This window comes from Myzus persicae, unplaced genomic scaffold (genome assembly GCF_001856785.1).
Source record: "Myzus persicae strain clone G006 unplaced genomic scaffold, MPER_G0061.0, whole genome shotgun sequence".
NCBI lineage: Eukaryota > Metazoa > Arthropoda > Insecta > Hemiptera > Aphididae > Myzus > Myzus persicae.
In genome coordinates this window covers 283,350-300,944 of record NW_019101288.1, presented here as the reverse complement: position 1 = coordinate 300,944, position 17,595 = coordinate 283,350, and the positions used below count along the sequence as shown (strand labels likewise).

Sequence of the window (17,595 nt, the reverse complement as noted above, 5' to 3'; positions counted from 1 at the left end):
AGGCGAACGCATGTGAGCAGACCACCATACCTATTAGAGTTTTAAAGTACACAAACCATCTCTTACGATGTATAATATTATTATACGTACCCATGTGTCTTACCATAACAACATTTCCGAGTCTTTTTAAATTGGTAAAAAAAATCAAGTGTACACCGCTGTACGTTAAATATAAAAAATCCAAAACCTTTAGTTCTAAATAACAATTAAATAATGTTAAATTCGTTAGGTCTAAAGTCTAAACATCGATGAACGCGAAAATCTTATAATGTTTTAAATCTAAATAATTTAAAATGAAATTTTTTTATCAAATGAAAGCCTTGCTTTTAACATCAATCGCGGTATTATTTCATTATTAAAACAAGTTTGTCGTATAAATATACACAAATCAGATTAAAAATAAAATACGATATAATATGTTTATATCTGTATAGTTTATATAAATTTATAAGATAGTAGGCGTTACTTGTCTGTGTGTTTAAAATACCGTCCAATCTTGTTGAAAATGTTTATTCGTTTAAAATCAATGCTGTTGCGTAGTTTTCGATTTGTAGGCGGACGCAGGAAGATGGAGGGGGGGGGCGTATTGTCTCTTATTTTTTAAAAAATATATTGGAAAGTACATATTTTTTTTCATTTTTTCATTATATAGTCTTTCTTATATTGTTTTTTCAATTCAAGCACTGCTGGTTCGTTTACGGTGTTCAAAGACCAGAGTTTGCGTAAAATGTGTGTGTTCAACAAAAAAATACGTCTCATTCGATGCTGCAGTTACTGTTCGTTATATAATTATGTAGATTTTTTGTTCATTTTTAAATGATGTCACCCAGCGTATCTTGACGTTTGATAGTTGACATTTATGTATATTATACATAAATTAATGAAAAAAAAATGAATCCCTCCCCTTCAAAACTAACGACCTAGTCCGCCTGCATTTATCCGATACGGCAGAGAGTATATGCGTGTGCTCAAACACATTCGTTCGCATTGTTTCCGACACTCTCGAAACTTTACGTGTACTAGCTGCGATCTTGATTACAACTGCTATACTTTTTATTGTTTAAGAGTAGTCATATACATATTACGAACGTGTTAAAATATGTACTCCTAAAAATATCTCCCAATTATTATTGTATTATAAGAGTGGGTACTTATTGGAAATACAAATTGCGCAGGTTTTGCTTGAAAATAACAATATACTCGCATAATAGAACATTTATATTTTAATATTATTATTATCATGCACAGGGTGCTTTCCCTGGTCTGTAACTTTTTGACTCCTGCAACAAAGAGATTGTTAAAAATATGTGTACAACCCTGCCCCCCCCCCAAACTTGTACGGCGGCGATCTCGATTACAAATTTATTACAGCGATATTTTGAATGTACGCATGCATCATATAATACCTATTATACCTACGCATTGTTAAAATTCTCCTAAACAAATCTCCCATTTATTATTGTACTAACAGTACAAGAAACCTCTCAACTCTATACGAGTAAAAATAAAAATTGAGCAGGTCGTGCTTGAAAATAATAATACTTAAATAGAACATATTATAATGACTACAGGACGTTTCACCAGGCTTTTCTTCATCTGTAACTTTATTTTCTGTCTTTAACGTTTTCGAAAAATCATTACCTACTTTATTTAAAGAGATTGTTAAAATGTGTACATCCCCCCTCCCCCCGGACACGGTAATGAAACAAACTAAAACCTTTATAACCACGTGCCCTACCTCCGTACCTACCTATACGTAATTATTAAAATATGGCGGACTTATATCATAGGAATGAGTTTATGTAAATATTTAAAAAATGCAATATCACCCCATTATGTTGTAGGTACCATTGAAACGGCTTGGGCTATTATAAGCATGTATATACGAGAAAATAATCGCCGAGGACAAACTCGATGAAACACCCCATATAATATTATGTATGACCCTACGTCCCTACAACATATACTTTCAAACTACAATAAAAAGAAAAAATAGAGCACGGAACAATAATAATGCTAAGTCGATCGGCGCTTGCGCTCGACTTGAGATCCCCCGTTTCGATTGTTACGTGGTATGAACCACATACGTGGTTGTCGGACAATGATCTCGCTTCGTTGACATATTTTGTAGACATGAAAAAGAGATGAATCAAAAATACGTGTATTCAAATATTGTAATTTTTACTATTTGCAATAAAATAAATAATTAATTCACGGATTTCAAGAGTTTTCATTATTCCACACTCAGAGTGATTCAAGCATGCTCGCCCCATTTCATTCCTATTTGATAGCAAATTTATTCAAATTTTGATTTTCAGAACTATTCAAAATATATACTTAAGGGCCCTATTTTTAAATGCTTGGATTTTTTAAACCGTTTGAGAAGTGTCCAATAATGATACCAATTTCTTTTTATGAACCTACATTTTTTTCTATATAAACTGTTAGTCAGATAGATTATTTTTTTGAAAACATTTATATACCTATCTATATCAAATTTTAACTAGGAATTTTCGAATTATTTGACTTTGTGAACTAAGGATAGTAAGTCCATGACAATGAATTTGAAATAAATGCAGTATGCAGAGGCTATATTTTTTTAATAATTGTATTAATATCAATCGATCATTATTTTAGATTTTGTAAAAAATATTGTCGAAGTATTATAATTACTGAATCAATTATATTATATTTTTGTAAAACAATTTTCTAGAACTATATAATCCTTATTTCATAGTAGATACATACATTTTAATATCTCAGAAACTACTCATTTCAAATTTGATTTTGATACTTAAAGTTGTTCAAAAATAATCATCTGTTTAATAATTGATAGTAAAAAGCAATCAATGGGAAAAAAGTTACTATCGCCGCCACATGACGCTCCTTAAACCGTGGTATAAAAATCTAATTAATTTAAAAGCATAGTCCTAGAGTATATAAGATACTTATAAAATCATAATCTTAATAAATCAATCATTAAATAAAATAATGGGAGTGAGCATGCTTGGTGAATCACCCTGTAATAAATTATACACCGGTATTACATTTTTTTTTGGATTAAGCCTCCAAATACTAAGGTCGTTAGCCTGGTTCTGTGGGGGGGGCGGTTGGTCAGAACACATTTGTATGTGCGGCAAGGATGCGTTGCTAAAACCCCGAATGGTCACCCATCTGAGTGCTAGCAACGACGGCCGGGACGTACGATCAGAGCGTTGCCGCGAATTGATACGACCGCTCCTCGCCAAGCCACTTGGTATTAAATTATTATAGTATAAAGACCGTACTTACGGAAAACGACTGGCGTCGTTCTTTCTTCGCTTTATTATTGTTTTTAGTTCGTTTGCCGCGTTGTACAACAACAAATTGTCCGACTGCACATAATTATTTAGGTATTATTTAGTATAAAATCACCCCGGTTCGACGTTGCTGTTAAACACGATCCAGTGGTCGTCTAGAATTTACGACCCCTCGCCAAAGGAACAGACACACCTCGACGCGACGAGTTTTGCTCATATACACCTATTATTATATAATACCCTGCGCGTGGTATTATTTTGACGATTCGTTCGAACTGTCGCGAAATGTCATTCCCTTTGGGTTTACGATTATGGCGTATTTCGCGTACGTATTTATGGAGTTTTGGTTTTTATATCTTCTCTTAATCACTGCCAATGTCGCCATTTTCGATAAGATTTGTGTCCTCAAACCTACCCACCCACAATCGCGGAAAACAAAAAAAATCTTGTGACGTTTTCAATCTCCGATTTCCGAATTTTCACAGCAACGATATACCACGAAGAGCACTAAAATAGTAAAATGTGTTCATCAGATGAAAATAAAAACACATAGCTAATATGTTAACATGTTGTTTCCCAGCAATATTCTCTGGGTAATATTGAAATTCAATCCAAAACAGACAAAACTATAATTGTCGTCGATAGGCAATGAAGCTGTAAGTATAATGACTGAGAAATTTATCGTTTGTATAAAGAATTCTGCATAGAGAATTGACAAAATTTAAGTTCAATTGAATACATTTTCATTTGATAATTATTAATACATTGATGCGATGTGTGTACTGAAAACGGATTTTAACAGATTTTAACTTTGGATTCTATTTTTTTTTTTTTATCTTAAAAAGCGGAATTTGGCTGTTAAAATGTTGAATTGTACATTTTAAAAGTAGAACTTTGACAAATTTAAGACATTTAAGTCCAAATTTGTTAAAAGTTTTTTAGTAGAATCTAAAAAATATAAGACTAGGAACCTGTGATAAAAATCTTTATCGCGTAATCATATCGATCACTAAGTTGAATTGTAAATATATTTTTTTTTTTAAATATTTTATTACCTCTTCAACAATGAAGTCATTAGCCGGGAGAGAAACAGTTTACAAATAAATACATTCATCTTAATAGTTATATACATTACAATGTGCTTAGCTAATAAGTATAATAATAGTTATAACTTATAACTTACACTAGGTAGTACATATGAAAAATATTTAGACTCTGTTGTACAGATAAGTTTTTTTTCCTTTCGTAGTTATTACTGAAATACCTATAGTTAATACTAAATTATCGAAGAAACTTACCTAAGAGTACTATACCTCTTCCATGATATATTATTATAGAAAACATAATACAGATATATAATAGCACTAATTTCAGTGACGATTCGTAATTTTTATTTCGTCAAATTGCATCTATAATATAATCAATAATCATACTAAACACAATTTAATTGCATAATATAATATACTGTAATGTTATGTAAAAAATAATAGGTACCTAATAATATCAAAATATAATGTTTTTTCAATTAATAAATTGAAATTTTTTAGATAAAATATCTTCAATATTTGGTAGTTGTGGAAAAATTTTTCTGTCTTCGGCTAAGTAGTCCATTTATTTAGAATGCCCAACTCGAGAAGGTAGAGTTTTATAGATATTAATGATGTGTTGCAGAATTCGCACAGAGGTCTTTGTTCTTTTTTCATTAAGTGAACGTGGGTAATGTTTGTGTGGCCAACTTTTATACGTGACCATATTATTTGTTCAGGAGGGGGGTCACGGGTTTTGAGCAAAAAATCTTGATTTTGTGAAGTTTATTGGAAAATATGTTTTCAGCAGCAAAAACAGTTTCAAATCCCCTTAAGAACTTTGCTACAACAATAGTGATTTATAATAAGTCCAAATAATAGGTATACAGTTTTGATAAACGTAGACGATAAACATATTAGACATATGAAAGTATATCTATGCATCATCAATTAATAATATTATTAGTTATAAACTGTGTAAAATTATGTATTCTAAATAAATTTAACTATTTTTATATTATTTTAAGCATACAATTTTGAAATGAATACATTTTAATAATCTGAGTCATCGATGAATTTAGGTTAATATCTGCAATGATAGTTCAATGTGCCGTTATTATTGTGTGCTTTGGGCCAGGCTTGGTTAGCTGTCCAAAATATACACAACTAGGTCTGTGATGGTATAGATAGGTATACTATTCGTTGTCCATTTTACAATGAATTCTAATATTATATGTAGGGTTGCTAATTATTATTTTTCAACTCGACATAACCATATCCCAGCAACAGTATGGATGAAAACGGTTTTAAATCTAAAACCCTTTTTTGCATATTTTTCCCTATTGAAAGAATTTTAACAAACGACACATATGTATGTGTGTTTATGTTACAGACATGAAGTACCAGTGACCAACGATCCAATCACGATCGTGCACATGGACGACGACATCGTGGTAGTCAACAAACCCGCAAGCATTCCGGTAAGTTGATTTGTTTAATTTACCTAATTACATCCTATATACACACCAAAACCACCTTATAACTGTGGTGATTTATTTTTGGCCCAGTTGAGTGTCGTGGGAATAATACGGTATAATATTGTTATGTATTATTAAAACAACAGTAACGGAAAGTGTGTCTGAAATTTAACGAAACACATACACCTAATTATAATTATTAATTTGTAATTGATAAACCCTGTGGCCTGTACATTATATTGTACATTGCTATTATTATAATATACACGGGTGTCATTAAAATCGGGGAGCAAAAAAAAAAAAATATCTACAAAAAAGTGTATCCTGTTAATTTTTCAAAAGTGAACAAAATTGTCACTCACTTTTATCCGTAACCCTAAATAATTAACGTTTTAATTATTTATTTTTATTCAAATACCGCTAATTTCGGGGCATCGCAATATTAAAACTTAAATTTTACGCAGAGAACATTATTAACGTTAATCGTTATCACTAAAGTTAAAGTACCTATTTATAAATTGAGGATATATTTGACATTTTTACACATTTTGTTTTTATTACATATAAATGCATATTTGAGTACATTCAAAAAATTAAGAGCCTAGAATTATATAGGTAAAAATTGGAAAATGTTGATATTTAATATTAAATAATATATAAAATCATTATTACTTTTTAGACAATTTACCATTTCCTCTTTTTGATGGTAAATCTCATACATTTCAAAATATTTAAATGAATATTTAGTAACTCTATAAATATTAAATTCTCTATTATTCCATTCTTCAATAAAACTGTTAATTGATTGATTATATCATTACAATCCTATATAACAATGACTGTTGTACATTTGTGCCTACATAACTTCCTTGAACCACGTCTCATGACAAAAAATACCCTACAACAATATCAACTTATACCATAACCCATTGCTATAACACATGGGTGACTAACTTTAAAATGAATCTCAGCCCGAAGCGGACACTTGTTCTGGTGGTAATGTGATGAATAAAAGGGCAAACATTCAGGTCCACTGCGGTTTATAACTACGGGCATAGAACTATAAAACATGGACCACTCCTCAGACATTTGCACTAAATACAAAAGTGGTCCAGCCAAGTGTGCCCTTTGCATAGGTCATCATACCTCCAGCTACAAAGGACGACCCAATATTCAGAGCAAGTCTTAAACGTCGCAAATCAATTCAAACCAAACCACCTAATTCGAATACAATATTCACGTCCCCTCATCTCGAAATTCCCTATCACATTCCCAAAGCTTCCTACGCCTCTATCGTCGTGTTGATACCAATGATATCCTTTTACCTAATTGCCACACTAACGATAATTAATTTACAAAATTTATCTTAGAACTATCCACATTAATAAATCCCCTCACTATGCTCCTTACAGCTGTTCTAAATAAACAGCTTATTCCATAGCCCAAACATTAATCATACCTCATTAACTAAATTAATCCAAAATTTTTAATCGCCTTACATTATGTTATCTGTAAATTGTTCTTTTCGTGGGTCTTCGATCCATATTTATCTCTACACTATTTTAAATTATCTTACATTGTATGTTCACTATTATTATTTTGAAATGTATTCTATTTATTTATATTTATCTCATGTACCTATATATATATATTGAATAATTGTTGAGCTGTAATAGTTACACTAGAAAGTAGAAGCTAATAAAAAAAAAAAAAAAAAAAAAAAATATTGTCTGGTCGTCCGGTAGGTTCATCCGTGCGGTCGTTATCGGCACAACACTGTGGTGTTCGTGTTGGCCAAAGAGCACAACCTGAGAAACCTCAGGACCATACACCGTCTGGACCGGTTGACCAGCGGTCTGCTCATGTTCGGCCGGACACCACGGTACGCCCGCATCATGGAGGCACAAATCCGCAACAGGCAGGTGAACAAACAGTACGTGTGCCGAGTCGAGGGGAGATTTCCCGAGTGAGTACAATACTATGCCATTATTTTTGTTTTTATGTAAACAATTTGCAGTAGTATAATGTATACCTAATTAGTACCCAACACTGCCATTAAAATATAATGTATGGAATCACGCACGGTGTAGACTGCGTGCTTGATACGACACAGATTGACGTTTTTATGGCAATAATATTTCGTTATCTTAATTCCTATGTTATTATCGTCGACCGAGAAACCCTTTTGTCGTATTAACTGTCTAATAATAATATGATAACGAATTGCTGACCAATTATTTATATCAGTGTACACCGTGGTAACTTGGTGTAACTTACGAGTTGGTTGTATTTCCAACATAAAATGTATCATGTGACAAACAAATGTGTGTTTTGTGTGATTTTCATTTTATTTGCTTATACATTTTAAAATTGCAAACTGTTCTATGAATAAGAATCACTGAATTGTATGTTTTTTATTGAAAAAAGTTGAATATCGTTGAACTCAATTATAAAAAACTGGTATAGATAGTGAAAAAAGTTCTTTGAAAAAAATGTTCAAAAGTTTTGTATAAAAAGACACTCATTTTTTTAAATGTTAAATCCTTTGATCAATGTCAATGTCACTGTATTTTTAAAAGAAATATGATTTATTTATAAGTCTTTGTATAACTACTCAGTTTTAATTTAATTTATATTTCGTTTAATAATATATCAGTTCTAAAATGTGTTAATGTCGGAGTATTTTATAACCAGACGCTATTAATTATAAGCCATTTCACTCTACCTTTAAATTTACAAATATACTAATTATTAATGAAGAATTATAATATTACAAACAAACAATATGATGAGTATCTTTTTACACAGTGTAAAATATTTACTTATATGATGTACCTATGTCCGTATTCATTAACTCATGAGGTAAAATAGTAGTAGCGTAGTATAAAAATAAGAAAAAAAATAGGTAGATACCTAAAGTTTTTTAATTTTTAATTGTTAGGAAAAATTCTGAGTAGTAAGTTAAAATTAAATGTGTAGGTAGCTAAAATTTCAAAAATAACTATGGAAATTTTCTTGAAACATCAAATTTAAACTTATAGGTATAGGTATACATCATTAAAGCTAGAGACCCTTACTCCTACAACTTGTGTACACAATAGAACTTTTATTTATTGTGGTCTATTATTGTTATTATTATTATTATAACTAGGTCGACCCCAATCATTTTATACCCCGCAACCTACTTATTTCTCAAGGCCAATGGCCATTATATAATAATATAATATTACCCGTATTGTTATCTTAATATAGGCAAACGATCGAGTGCAATCATCCCATCGAAGTGGTCAGCTATAAGATAGGCGTGTGCAAGGTATCCAACAAGGGCAAAAACTGTTCAACGACATTCCAATTGGTGGGCTATAACGAGAAGACTAACATCAGCGTGGTATTGTGCTTCCCGCACTCGGGACGCATGCATCAGATCAGGGTACACCTTCAATACTTAGGTAAGATGTTTTTGATTATAAATACCAAAACAATTCATCATTGTTCTATCATACCCATCAAATTATAACAAAGTGATAGCATTTTTTTGCAAAAAGATCTGAAATTATAATTAATAGATTACCTAAAATGTCCACTTTTTGTGCACCTCAATATTTTAACTCTTAACCTCCTCTCTAAACTTCATTATACAAGATCTGAAATTTAAAAATGCTTTACCTATAAGGACATTAAACAAATTAATTAAAAAATTAAAAACGACCATCCCAATTAAAATGAATTATGTTTCGAATGTTAAGCGATATTGATTATTGTTGAACGTAAGTCTCTCGCTCTTCGTATTGCCCATATTGAACTCCTTAGAAACGGACCGGTTGCAATCCTTTAAATATAATAATATTGTGTATTTGCCTGTTAAATGCAGGATTTCCGGTGAAGAACGACCCACTGTACAACCACGTGGTGTTCGGGCCAGAAAAAGGCCGCGGCGGCGTTATTGGCAAGTCGGACGAGCAGCTGATTCACGATTTGATAAACATCCACAACGCTGAAAACTGGTTGGGCATGGACGGTGACTCAGAACTAATGCCGATATTGAAAGATGTAGACGTCGTCGACGAAGGGAAAAAAACACCACCGGGTAAGCAGAATGAATTAGTCCACAATATAATACAATAATTAATAATTTACTTTATTATGTGTATTTATATTTGTAAACAAATTTCATTTTTGTAGTATTTTGTATTTTTAGGTTGGACATTTTGAATAACATTTTTTTTTCTTTTTTATTTGAAATAAACAATCTGTACAATTTGCACAATAAGCGCATATGATATAAGTACATGATACGTGACAGGCGTGATTTAAGCAGCCACCCATTAGTGACTCTTGACTACTTTTTTGAATAACATGATATCATTATTATAATGCCATCATATTCGTTTAATATGCTCACTTTTAATTTAAAATTGATATATGATTCGCAAAAAAAAACAATAATTGGAGTATTACAAAAGACACCAATATTTATTTAAAATACATTAAGTACTATCTAATAAAAACGAAACCGTAATACACAGCCAGCCATCATAAATCCGTAAGCTATAAATTGTTAATGACTTATGCATTTCAGTATATCATAATACATAGACATCATAATAATTGAATTATAGTGTTTATTGTACATCGGTCGTTCGGTGATTTTTTTTTTTACAACTGTTCTTGTTGCCGTTTTTCTCATTAGGTTGTAAATGTTGTAATATAGTTGAACATCCACACCCCGTGTTATATAAGCTGACATTACACGTCACACATAGTCAAGATCAAATTGTTTCACAGATTTTTAAAAACTCTTATATTTTTTATTTCAATAAATTCACGTATAGAACAAGTTTATTGTGAGTGATTATTAAAGTCATGGAATTTGTTTAAGCGCGATAATAGTTGTAAAAATAGTGTTGTTTTTTTCGAGTTTAATACGTACTTTGTATAACCATATCATAAACTATTTGTTCGTCAACAAGTTATCCTATTCATCACGACGAAATGCCGGTATTTTTTATTACTGTCACCCGGACGAATCTATTGGCAATGTTTTTTCAAACCATCGTACTCAGCCGTATTACTATTTTTGGATAATTTCCAAAACCTATGTAACTACAGCAACATTAAAATATTTTAGTCATTTTTATAAAAAGAATTAGACTGCAAATCTTCACACACCTTAAAAAAACGTATACTCAATTTAATTTGAAAATTTGTATTCCTTTTTACAAATTAATTCTTTAGTTAAATCTGTTGGACGTACATCTTAGGTATACTTGTATAATTATTTGACTACAATAAAATGAGACTAGAAAATAAAATGATAAATTGAAATACTAAGTACGGTTTCCGTGTACAGAAATATGCATAGTTCCACCCACGTAATAATTTTTTTTAATAATAATAATATTATCTCACACAGTTGGATTATTTATGAAACGGCGCATCGTATAGGCAATATAGCAACGTCCGAGTGTGTGTTGGCACTAAAGTATAGAGAAACAGTTTCATTAACACTGCTCAACTGCTACGATTTAATATTTATAATATTATTTCTGTATTGCATGAACTATTACTAAACATATTTTATTGAATCAATAATGAGCAAATGGTCCCTTAAACATGATTTGTTGGCCATTATTGGTCCATTACATTTTATTGAATTATATTTTATTAATTAATTTTATATGCGACCCGGCATATTATGTATTGTATTTTACAAGATCGCATCTGTTAACTCTATGCTATGTCATTTGTCCATAACGATTTCAAACATAATCTTAACTTTATTTATATACTAGTATAAATTGGGCTATGGAGAAAATCATTTTATATTTTTCTTTTTTTTAAACAAGAATTGAATAAAATGTTTAAATATTGATTTTTCTTATTACTGTAGATTTATGTTATAACTCTCATTAAGAACATAATATTGCTTTTTTAAATTTTTATTCATTGCAGTTTTTTATTATTATTTATTTAAAGAAGGAATTTTGACACAAATAATACATGAACATTTGACTTCTTGCATATTGAGCTTTTTCGTTTAATTTTCAACTAATTATCTTAAGATAATATTATAATAACAACAAGATACCGAATTGATATACATTTTCCGAAACAAATAAATTAATCAGCTTATAATACAAATATAAATTCAATAGGTTATTTCAACTGTGGTCGAGACCATATGATAATTATTTAGTATTTTTAAGTACGCCATTTTTAAGTCTTTACTATAAAATATATTAATTTTAGAAGTATCAAAACATATTTTTAAAACCTGAAAAAATCCTTTTATGAATTATTAAATTTAATTTGTTCATACCCTTTGGAAATAAAAATGTAATTTGTCGTTTATAATATTTTATAAACAAGCTGTCTCATTTATTTCGCATCTTTTGTTTCACTTGTTTACTTCATCGGCATAAAATATTAAATTTATTCCAGTATAATTGTCATTATAAAGGTATATCTATTTATGTTTATAGTTATTTGTATTCAAAGCTACCGACCATTTAGCATAAAAGTTTACCATATTCATCATGGGTACCTTTTTTTTTTCGTTCAGAACCCGGAAACGGGTGGGAACTGTTTAGCACAAGTCTGACACCCGGTCCCGTATCGTTTATTCGTCAAATACACTTCAGATAATAAGTACCTACAATCATTTATGAAACCATCGCTTATTATAATCGCAATAAATTATTTGTCTTACAAATTCAAAATCGCAAATTTAATGTGTACCTAAATGAAACGAATGTTTAGATTTTACGTACAAAATATCATCACTGTTGGAAAGTTAACTAACGCAGTTGAACGATTTAAAAGAAGAAATAAAACTCTATTTTTTCAAATAAATTATATAATAACTATAAAACGTGCTGCATTTGCTTTTTATACCATAGAAAAAACATCTTTATTTTATCAAACTAATTTTCACGACTAAAAACAAAAATACTTTATTGTAATATATTCATTAAATATACAACCGAACAAAATAATTGTATTATATGGTTAATTAAAATCATTTTAAACTTATAAGTACAGAAAAAATTATGTAATTTAAAAATAGATATACCTATAATAATATACACAATACAGAATACACATATTATTATATTTCATTGTATCTCAGTTGAGCACTCCTATATTTGTTTCTATTATTGAGATCCCTGAAAATGCAAAGTCATACATATATATATATATATGAGTAAGGGTCTCTTGAGAAAATGACTTAGCGTGGTTTCTAGTATTTGGATTTAAAACCTTATTCTTATGTAGAATGATTTCTGTTATTGTTAGATAAATCCTAGTGTTTCATACATTTAAAATAATGGGTATTTTATCGTTAAATTAAAACATTTAATATTAAATAACTACATGAATATCAAAAATGTCATCAACGATTGTTGTAAATACATATTTTAACTCGTAAAAAGAAGTAATTCGTATCACATATATATTTTTTAAATTTATATTTGATTTAAAAAAACACGAGCTAACAAAACTGAAATCGTATTAAAAACTTAAAATCCTTTTTTAATAAGACTAATTGTACCGTTAATAATGCACTTTAATTATCATTATAAACAATTCATCAGACTGTATAAACAATAAATATATTCATTTCCGACGTATACTAATATCTATGAAATCAAAAAAAATATATTTTACTAAATATATATTTAGAAAACATATCAGAAAGGTTATTTGGGGTATTCGGTAAGTGCTACGTCAAAGAAAAATGTATATGTATATATATATATATATTATAAGACATCTATGGTAGATGTAACGATAGGTAGTAAGTATTTCATCATAACTGAAATGAGAAAGCTCAGACAACAGTATCAAATATCATGGTATCTGTGGGATGTAAGTGATCATTTTTTGGAACAAGAAAATGAGAAAATAAATGATAGAAGAAAACGATTTTGAGACAAATTGTTGTATTCTTTTTCGACCACTTTTGTATCACGTGTAATACTAGTCTCTAATCTTTAATATTTTTCTCGGTAATATCTATTTGTCAAACTTAAAGTATTGAAAAATACTTTTAATCAATTATTTAATTAATTATAAGAAATATGCCACCAATAGTATTATACTTACCCACTACAATGTCATCGAAAAATCCATTAATTAAGTAAACAATGCGTTTGCATCACATCGGTTTCTGGAAATTCATACGAAAAACCTCCGTTTGAAAGTAGGTAAGACAACACGGCAGCCATAACAGCAATATCATTGTTACTAAATGGTATTGGAATTTATTATTGTAATACTGTGATTTAGTATTATAGGTACTTAATGTGAAATGCAAAATACTAAATTCCGACTGTTTTTGATATAATATTATTGTTGTCTACAAGGTTTCAAGAAGAACGAATCGGCAGTGGAATTGCAACATCAGTTGCAGATAAAGAGCAGACAAGCCAATCAGTTACAGTTGCAGTACGATAATGCAATGAACGTGTCCACGCAGACAGGACAAGACGTGCCGGACATGGATTTCGACGCCGAGAAGCTCACCCACGACCCTCATTGCTACGAGTGCCGGGTGAAATTCAGGGACCCAAAACCGAAAGACCTCATCATGTACTTGCATGCTTGGAAGTACAGCGTAAGTATTTAATTCAACAATAATCTGTACGCAGACACGCCGTTGTAATAATATTATTGTTGTATCGAATGATTCGAATCGCCGTCGCGTAATGGAATTAGAAACCATACCTACGGTATTTGGCACGTGAGCTGATTACGAAAATATACGCAATAATAATAATAATAATAATAATATTTCGGTAGCCACGAAAATAGCATTGTATAATGTCTATAACAGATCGATTCCGTTCTATTTAATCTTAATCCCCGGAATAAAATCGTCTTGGCATTGCATTAAGTCCTATGTTTATTTTTATTTTTTAATATTGTCGTTTTCTCTTAAATTATAAATTAATTAACGTCGTAAAAAAATATTATGATACAATTACCGTTTAAATTAATTAGTTTTGTACAATGATATAGTTTTATTTGCTTACATTTTAGAATACAGCCACAGTATTTGTCATTAAAAAAATAAATGTTCTTATTTCTACCCATTTTTAGGGACGATATGACTTATTTAATAATTAGTTCGTTCAAATTGTAATTAAACAATAATCATCGAATTAATAAGCTAATTCAAAATATCATGCTTAATTTACTTAGTTTGTTAGCCTAAATATTCGCCAAAATATAGTACTTGAAAATTCAAGAGGCTGACGACTTATGAATATTAGTTATTATTCACATAAATTATATTCAATACTTCATAAACTGAAAATAAATTTAAAAACAATCTAATATAATATAATTCATTTGCAATCGTACTGAAAAATAACAAGTTAATTCGATTTTATTTTAGTATAACATTATTATTCCTTAATATTTTAGGTAATTATCGAAATGACAACCGATACCATGTGAATTTAAAATAGAGAGGGAAATATTATAGAATTATATTAAAGTCTTATGGCACCACTCTAAATTTTTAAGGCTCACAGGATACATCGTCATTCGTCATACAGACCAACTAAGATATAAGGATTTTAATAACTTAAAAACAAATATTATTAATATTATTCGATGGTTTAAGATATATTTATGATTCATCAGACATTTCATGTATTAATAAGATAGGTAGGTACCTACTGCACTTTTTACGAATAATATTAAAGTCATAACGTATTATTATTTATTTATATATATATATTTTTTTTTTTTTATCAAAACTCCCTTGCTACCCCGCCCATTACAAGTCTTTTATTTCCATCATAAGCGTGTACTTAAAAATGTTAGTAATCGCATTAAACTGTATTTGACAACTCTTCCGACGTTGCAATTTATGATAATAAATTCTTTTTATTGTTATGATATAAATTACATCTAATTATAAATTATAAAATATGTAGTGTCGTTAAAAACGTTTTGTGTTGAATATCTACACTGTTAATCACGTTAATGTCGATCATATTTTTCATAATAGTTGTTGCTTGATCTGAATACTTCTCATTAGGTACTTAATCTTGTATTTCCCTATTTATTTCACGTTTAACCTTTAGACGAAAATAATTTAAATTTGCAAATTAAACAGCTAGACCGTTTTTAATTTTATTTTGTGTTATATTTTATATTATGTATTAATATCTTTGATGAGTTTCCTAGTTATGTGGTAATTTTATAATTTTAAAAAGTGATAACCTTATATAACGATATATTACTAGATACGATAATATACCACAAAGAAGTACCTACTTCATAGTTTATATAATTATTGAAAATAATAATTTAATAACAGTTGATAGCTAAGGAAAATACGTTCAGACAGTGTAACTTAATTTCGATATTGTGCTTATTATAGTAACATTTTAGATACTATAAAATAATACGACTTGGAGCAACAATTCGCTACAACTATTATATTATAGCACTGGTCCATAAACTGAAAAACCGGATTGAAGGATTTGGTTTTAAAAAGTCTTCTCTTCTGACACGGGTAGTACTGTACGAAAATATTACCTACTATACGTAAAATGTTACTTAAAACGATAAAATCATGTCCCTGTAGTTGGTAAATACCAATTATGTGACGGTATAGACGGTAGGTACTTAAAATATAGCTTCTAGCTACACCGACATAGTCACACATCTTCACACATCCTCAGACTTACGAGGACGATTCGAATAAGCCTACAGTTGTATTGTAGCTATATTGGTACTTGCAGACAACTTCTCATCCTGCAGCTGCAGACGCTACAGGATATTTCGGGAACGGATATCCATTGTAAACTCTGTAAGCGCACATTGCACACTTGAAAACGCCTGTAGTGTATAATATATGTTTTACTTCCGGATCCTTAGCTCTGTGCATCTGATCGGTTTGTTGCACATAATATTAAATACAACGACTGACTCAGTGCAAATTCAATAGAACCTCACCCGATATGAAGGTGCCACACACCACTTTTTGCCCTACCCTGTCGCAGTCTAAAATGTCATTTATTGCGTCATAGCGATAACGGTAACGTGTAGGCCCAACACGTCACGCGTGTAAAGCAGTACACAATAACACTACCTATATACACGGGTAGGTACACTTGGAAACTATTATTCGAAAATAAAATTTACGATGCGAACATACATAAGCCCCGGTTGTAATGTCGCATACAACAGCGGGGGGGGGGGGGCTTGATGTTTGAAGTGTTTCCATATACGATATTATATAGGTACGCGTCTTCAAAAAGTAATTTATTTTATGTTTCGGGAGATGTGCGGCGCGAGAAGCGAATATTATTGGTCTTACGACAATGTGCATATCGTTTTGGAAAATGTTTTTTTGGTTTAATAAAATAAATAAGAATATACCCTGCATTTACACAGCCCGCGGTGTTGACCCGCCGTCTACGTATCAGTGTATCACAAAAAAAAATCGGGGGGGGGGGGAGCTAGGCTACAAAAATAATTTCGACAAATAATAATACTATAATATGGAAAAATGTAACATGTCCTTTATTTTTGAGTAACATCAGGTAACCCCGTTTTGAATAAATTCACTGAATCTATGTCTACAAATATATTATAGCTTTTACAAAATTAAAAATATGATTTTAAATAGGCTATATAAAATAAGACAAATAATTTACTGTACCACTACTGTATAGTAGCTACTTCATTACCTATAGGCTATAGTTGATACTTAAATAGGCTATTCAATTAGCAAAGTACGTACCCCACCAGACTAACGTATGTTTACTCATA

At 30.2% G+C, this 17,595-nt stretch overlaps 1 protein-coding gene across 1 annotated transcript in view; it reads left to right on the top strand.

The window, feature by feature from the left end:
- The window catches only part of LOC111028551 (RNA pseudouridylate synthase domain-containing protein 2-like), a 115,416-nt gene that overhangs the window by 95,322 nt on the left and 2,499 nt on the right, over positions 1-17,595 (top strand). The window contains exons 6-10 of the mRNA XM_022307242.1: positions 5,718-5,805; positions 7,548-7,768; positions 9,055-9,251; positions 9,674-9,889; positions 14,169-14,419. Coding sequence (XP_022162934.1) covers positions 5,718-5,805; positions 7,548-7,768; positions 9,055-9,251; positions 9,674-9,889; positions 14,169-14,419 — 973 coding nt within the window. The remainder of the gene's footprint in view (positions 1-5,717; positions 5,806-7,547; positions 7,769-9,054; positions 9,252-9,673; positions 9,890-14,168; positions 14,420-17,595) is intronic.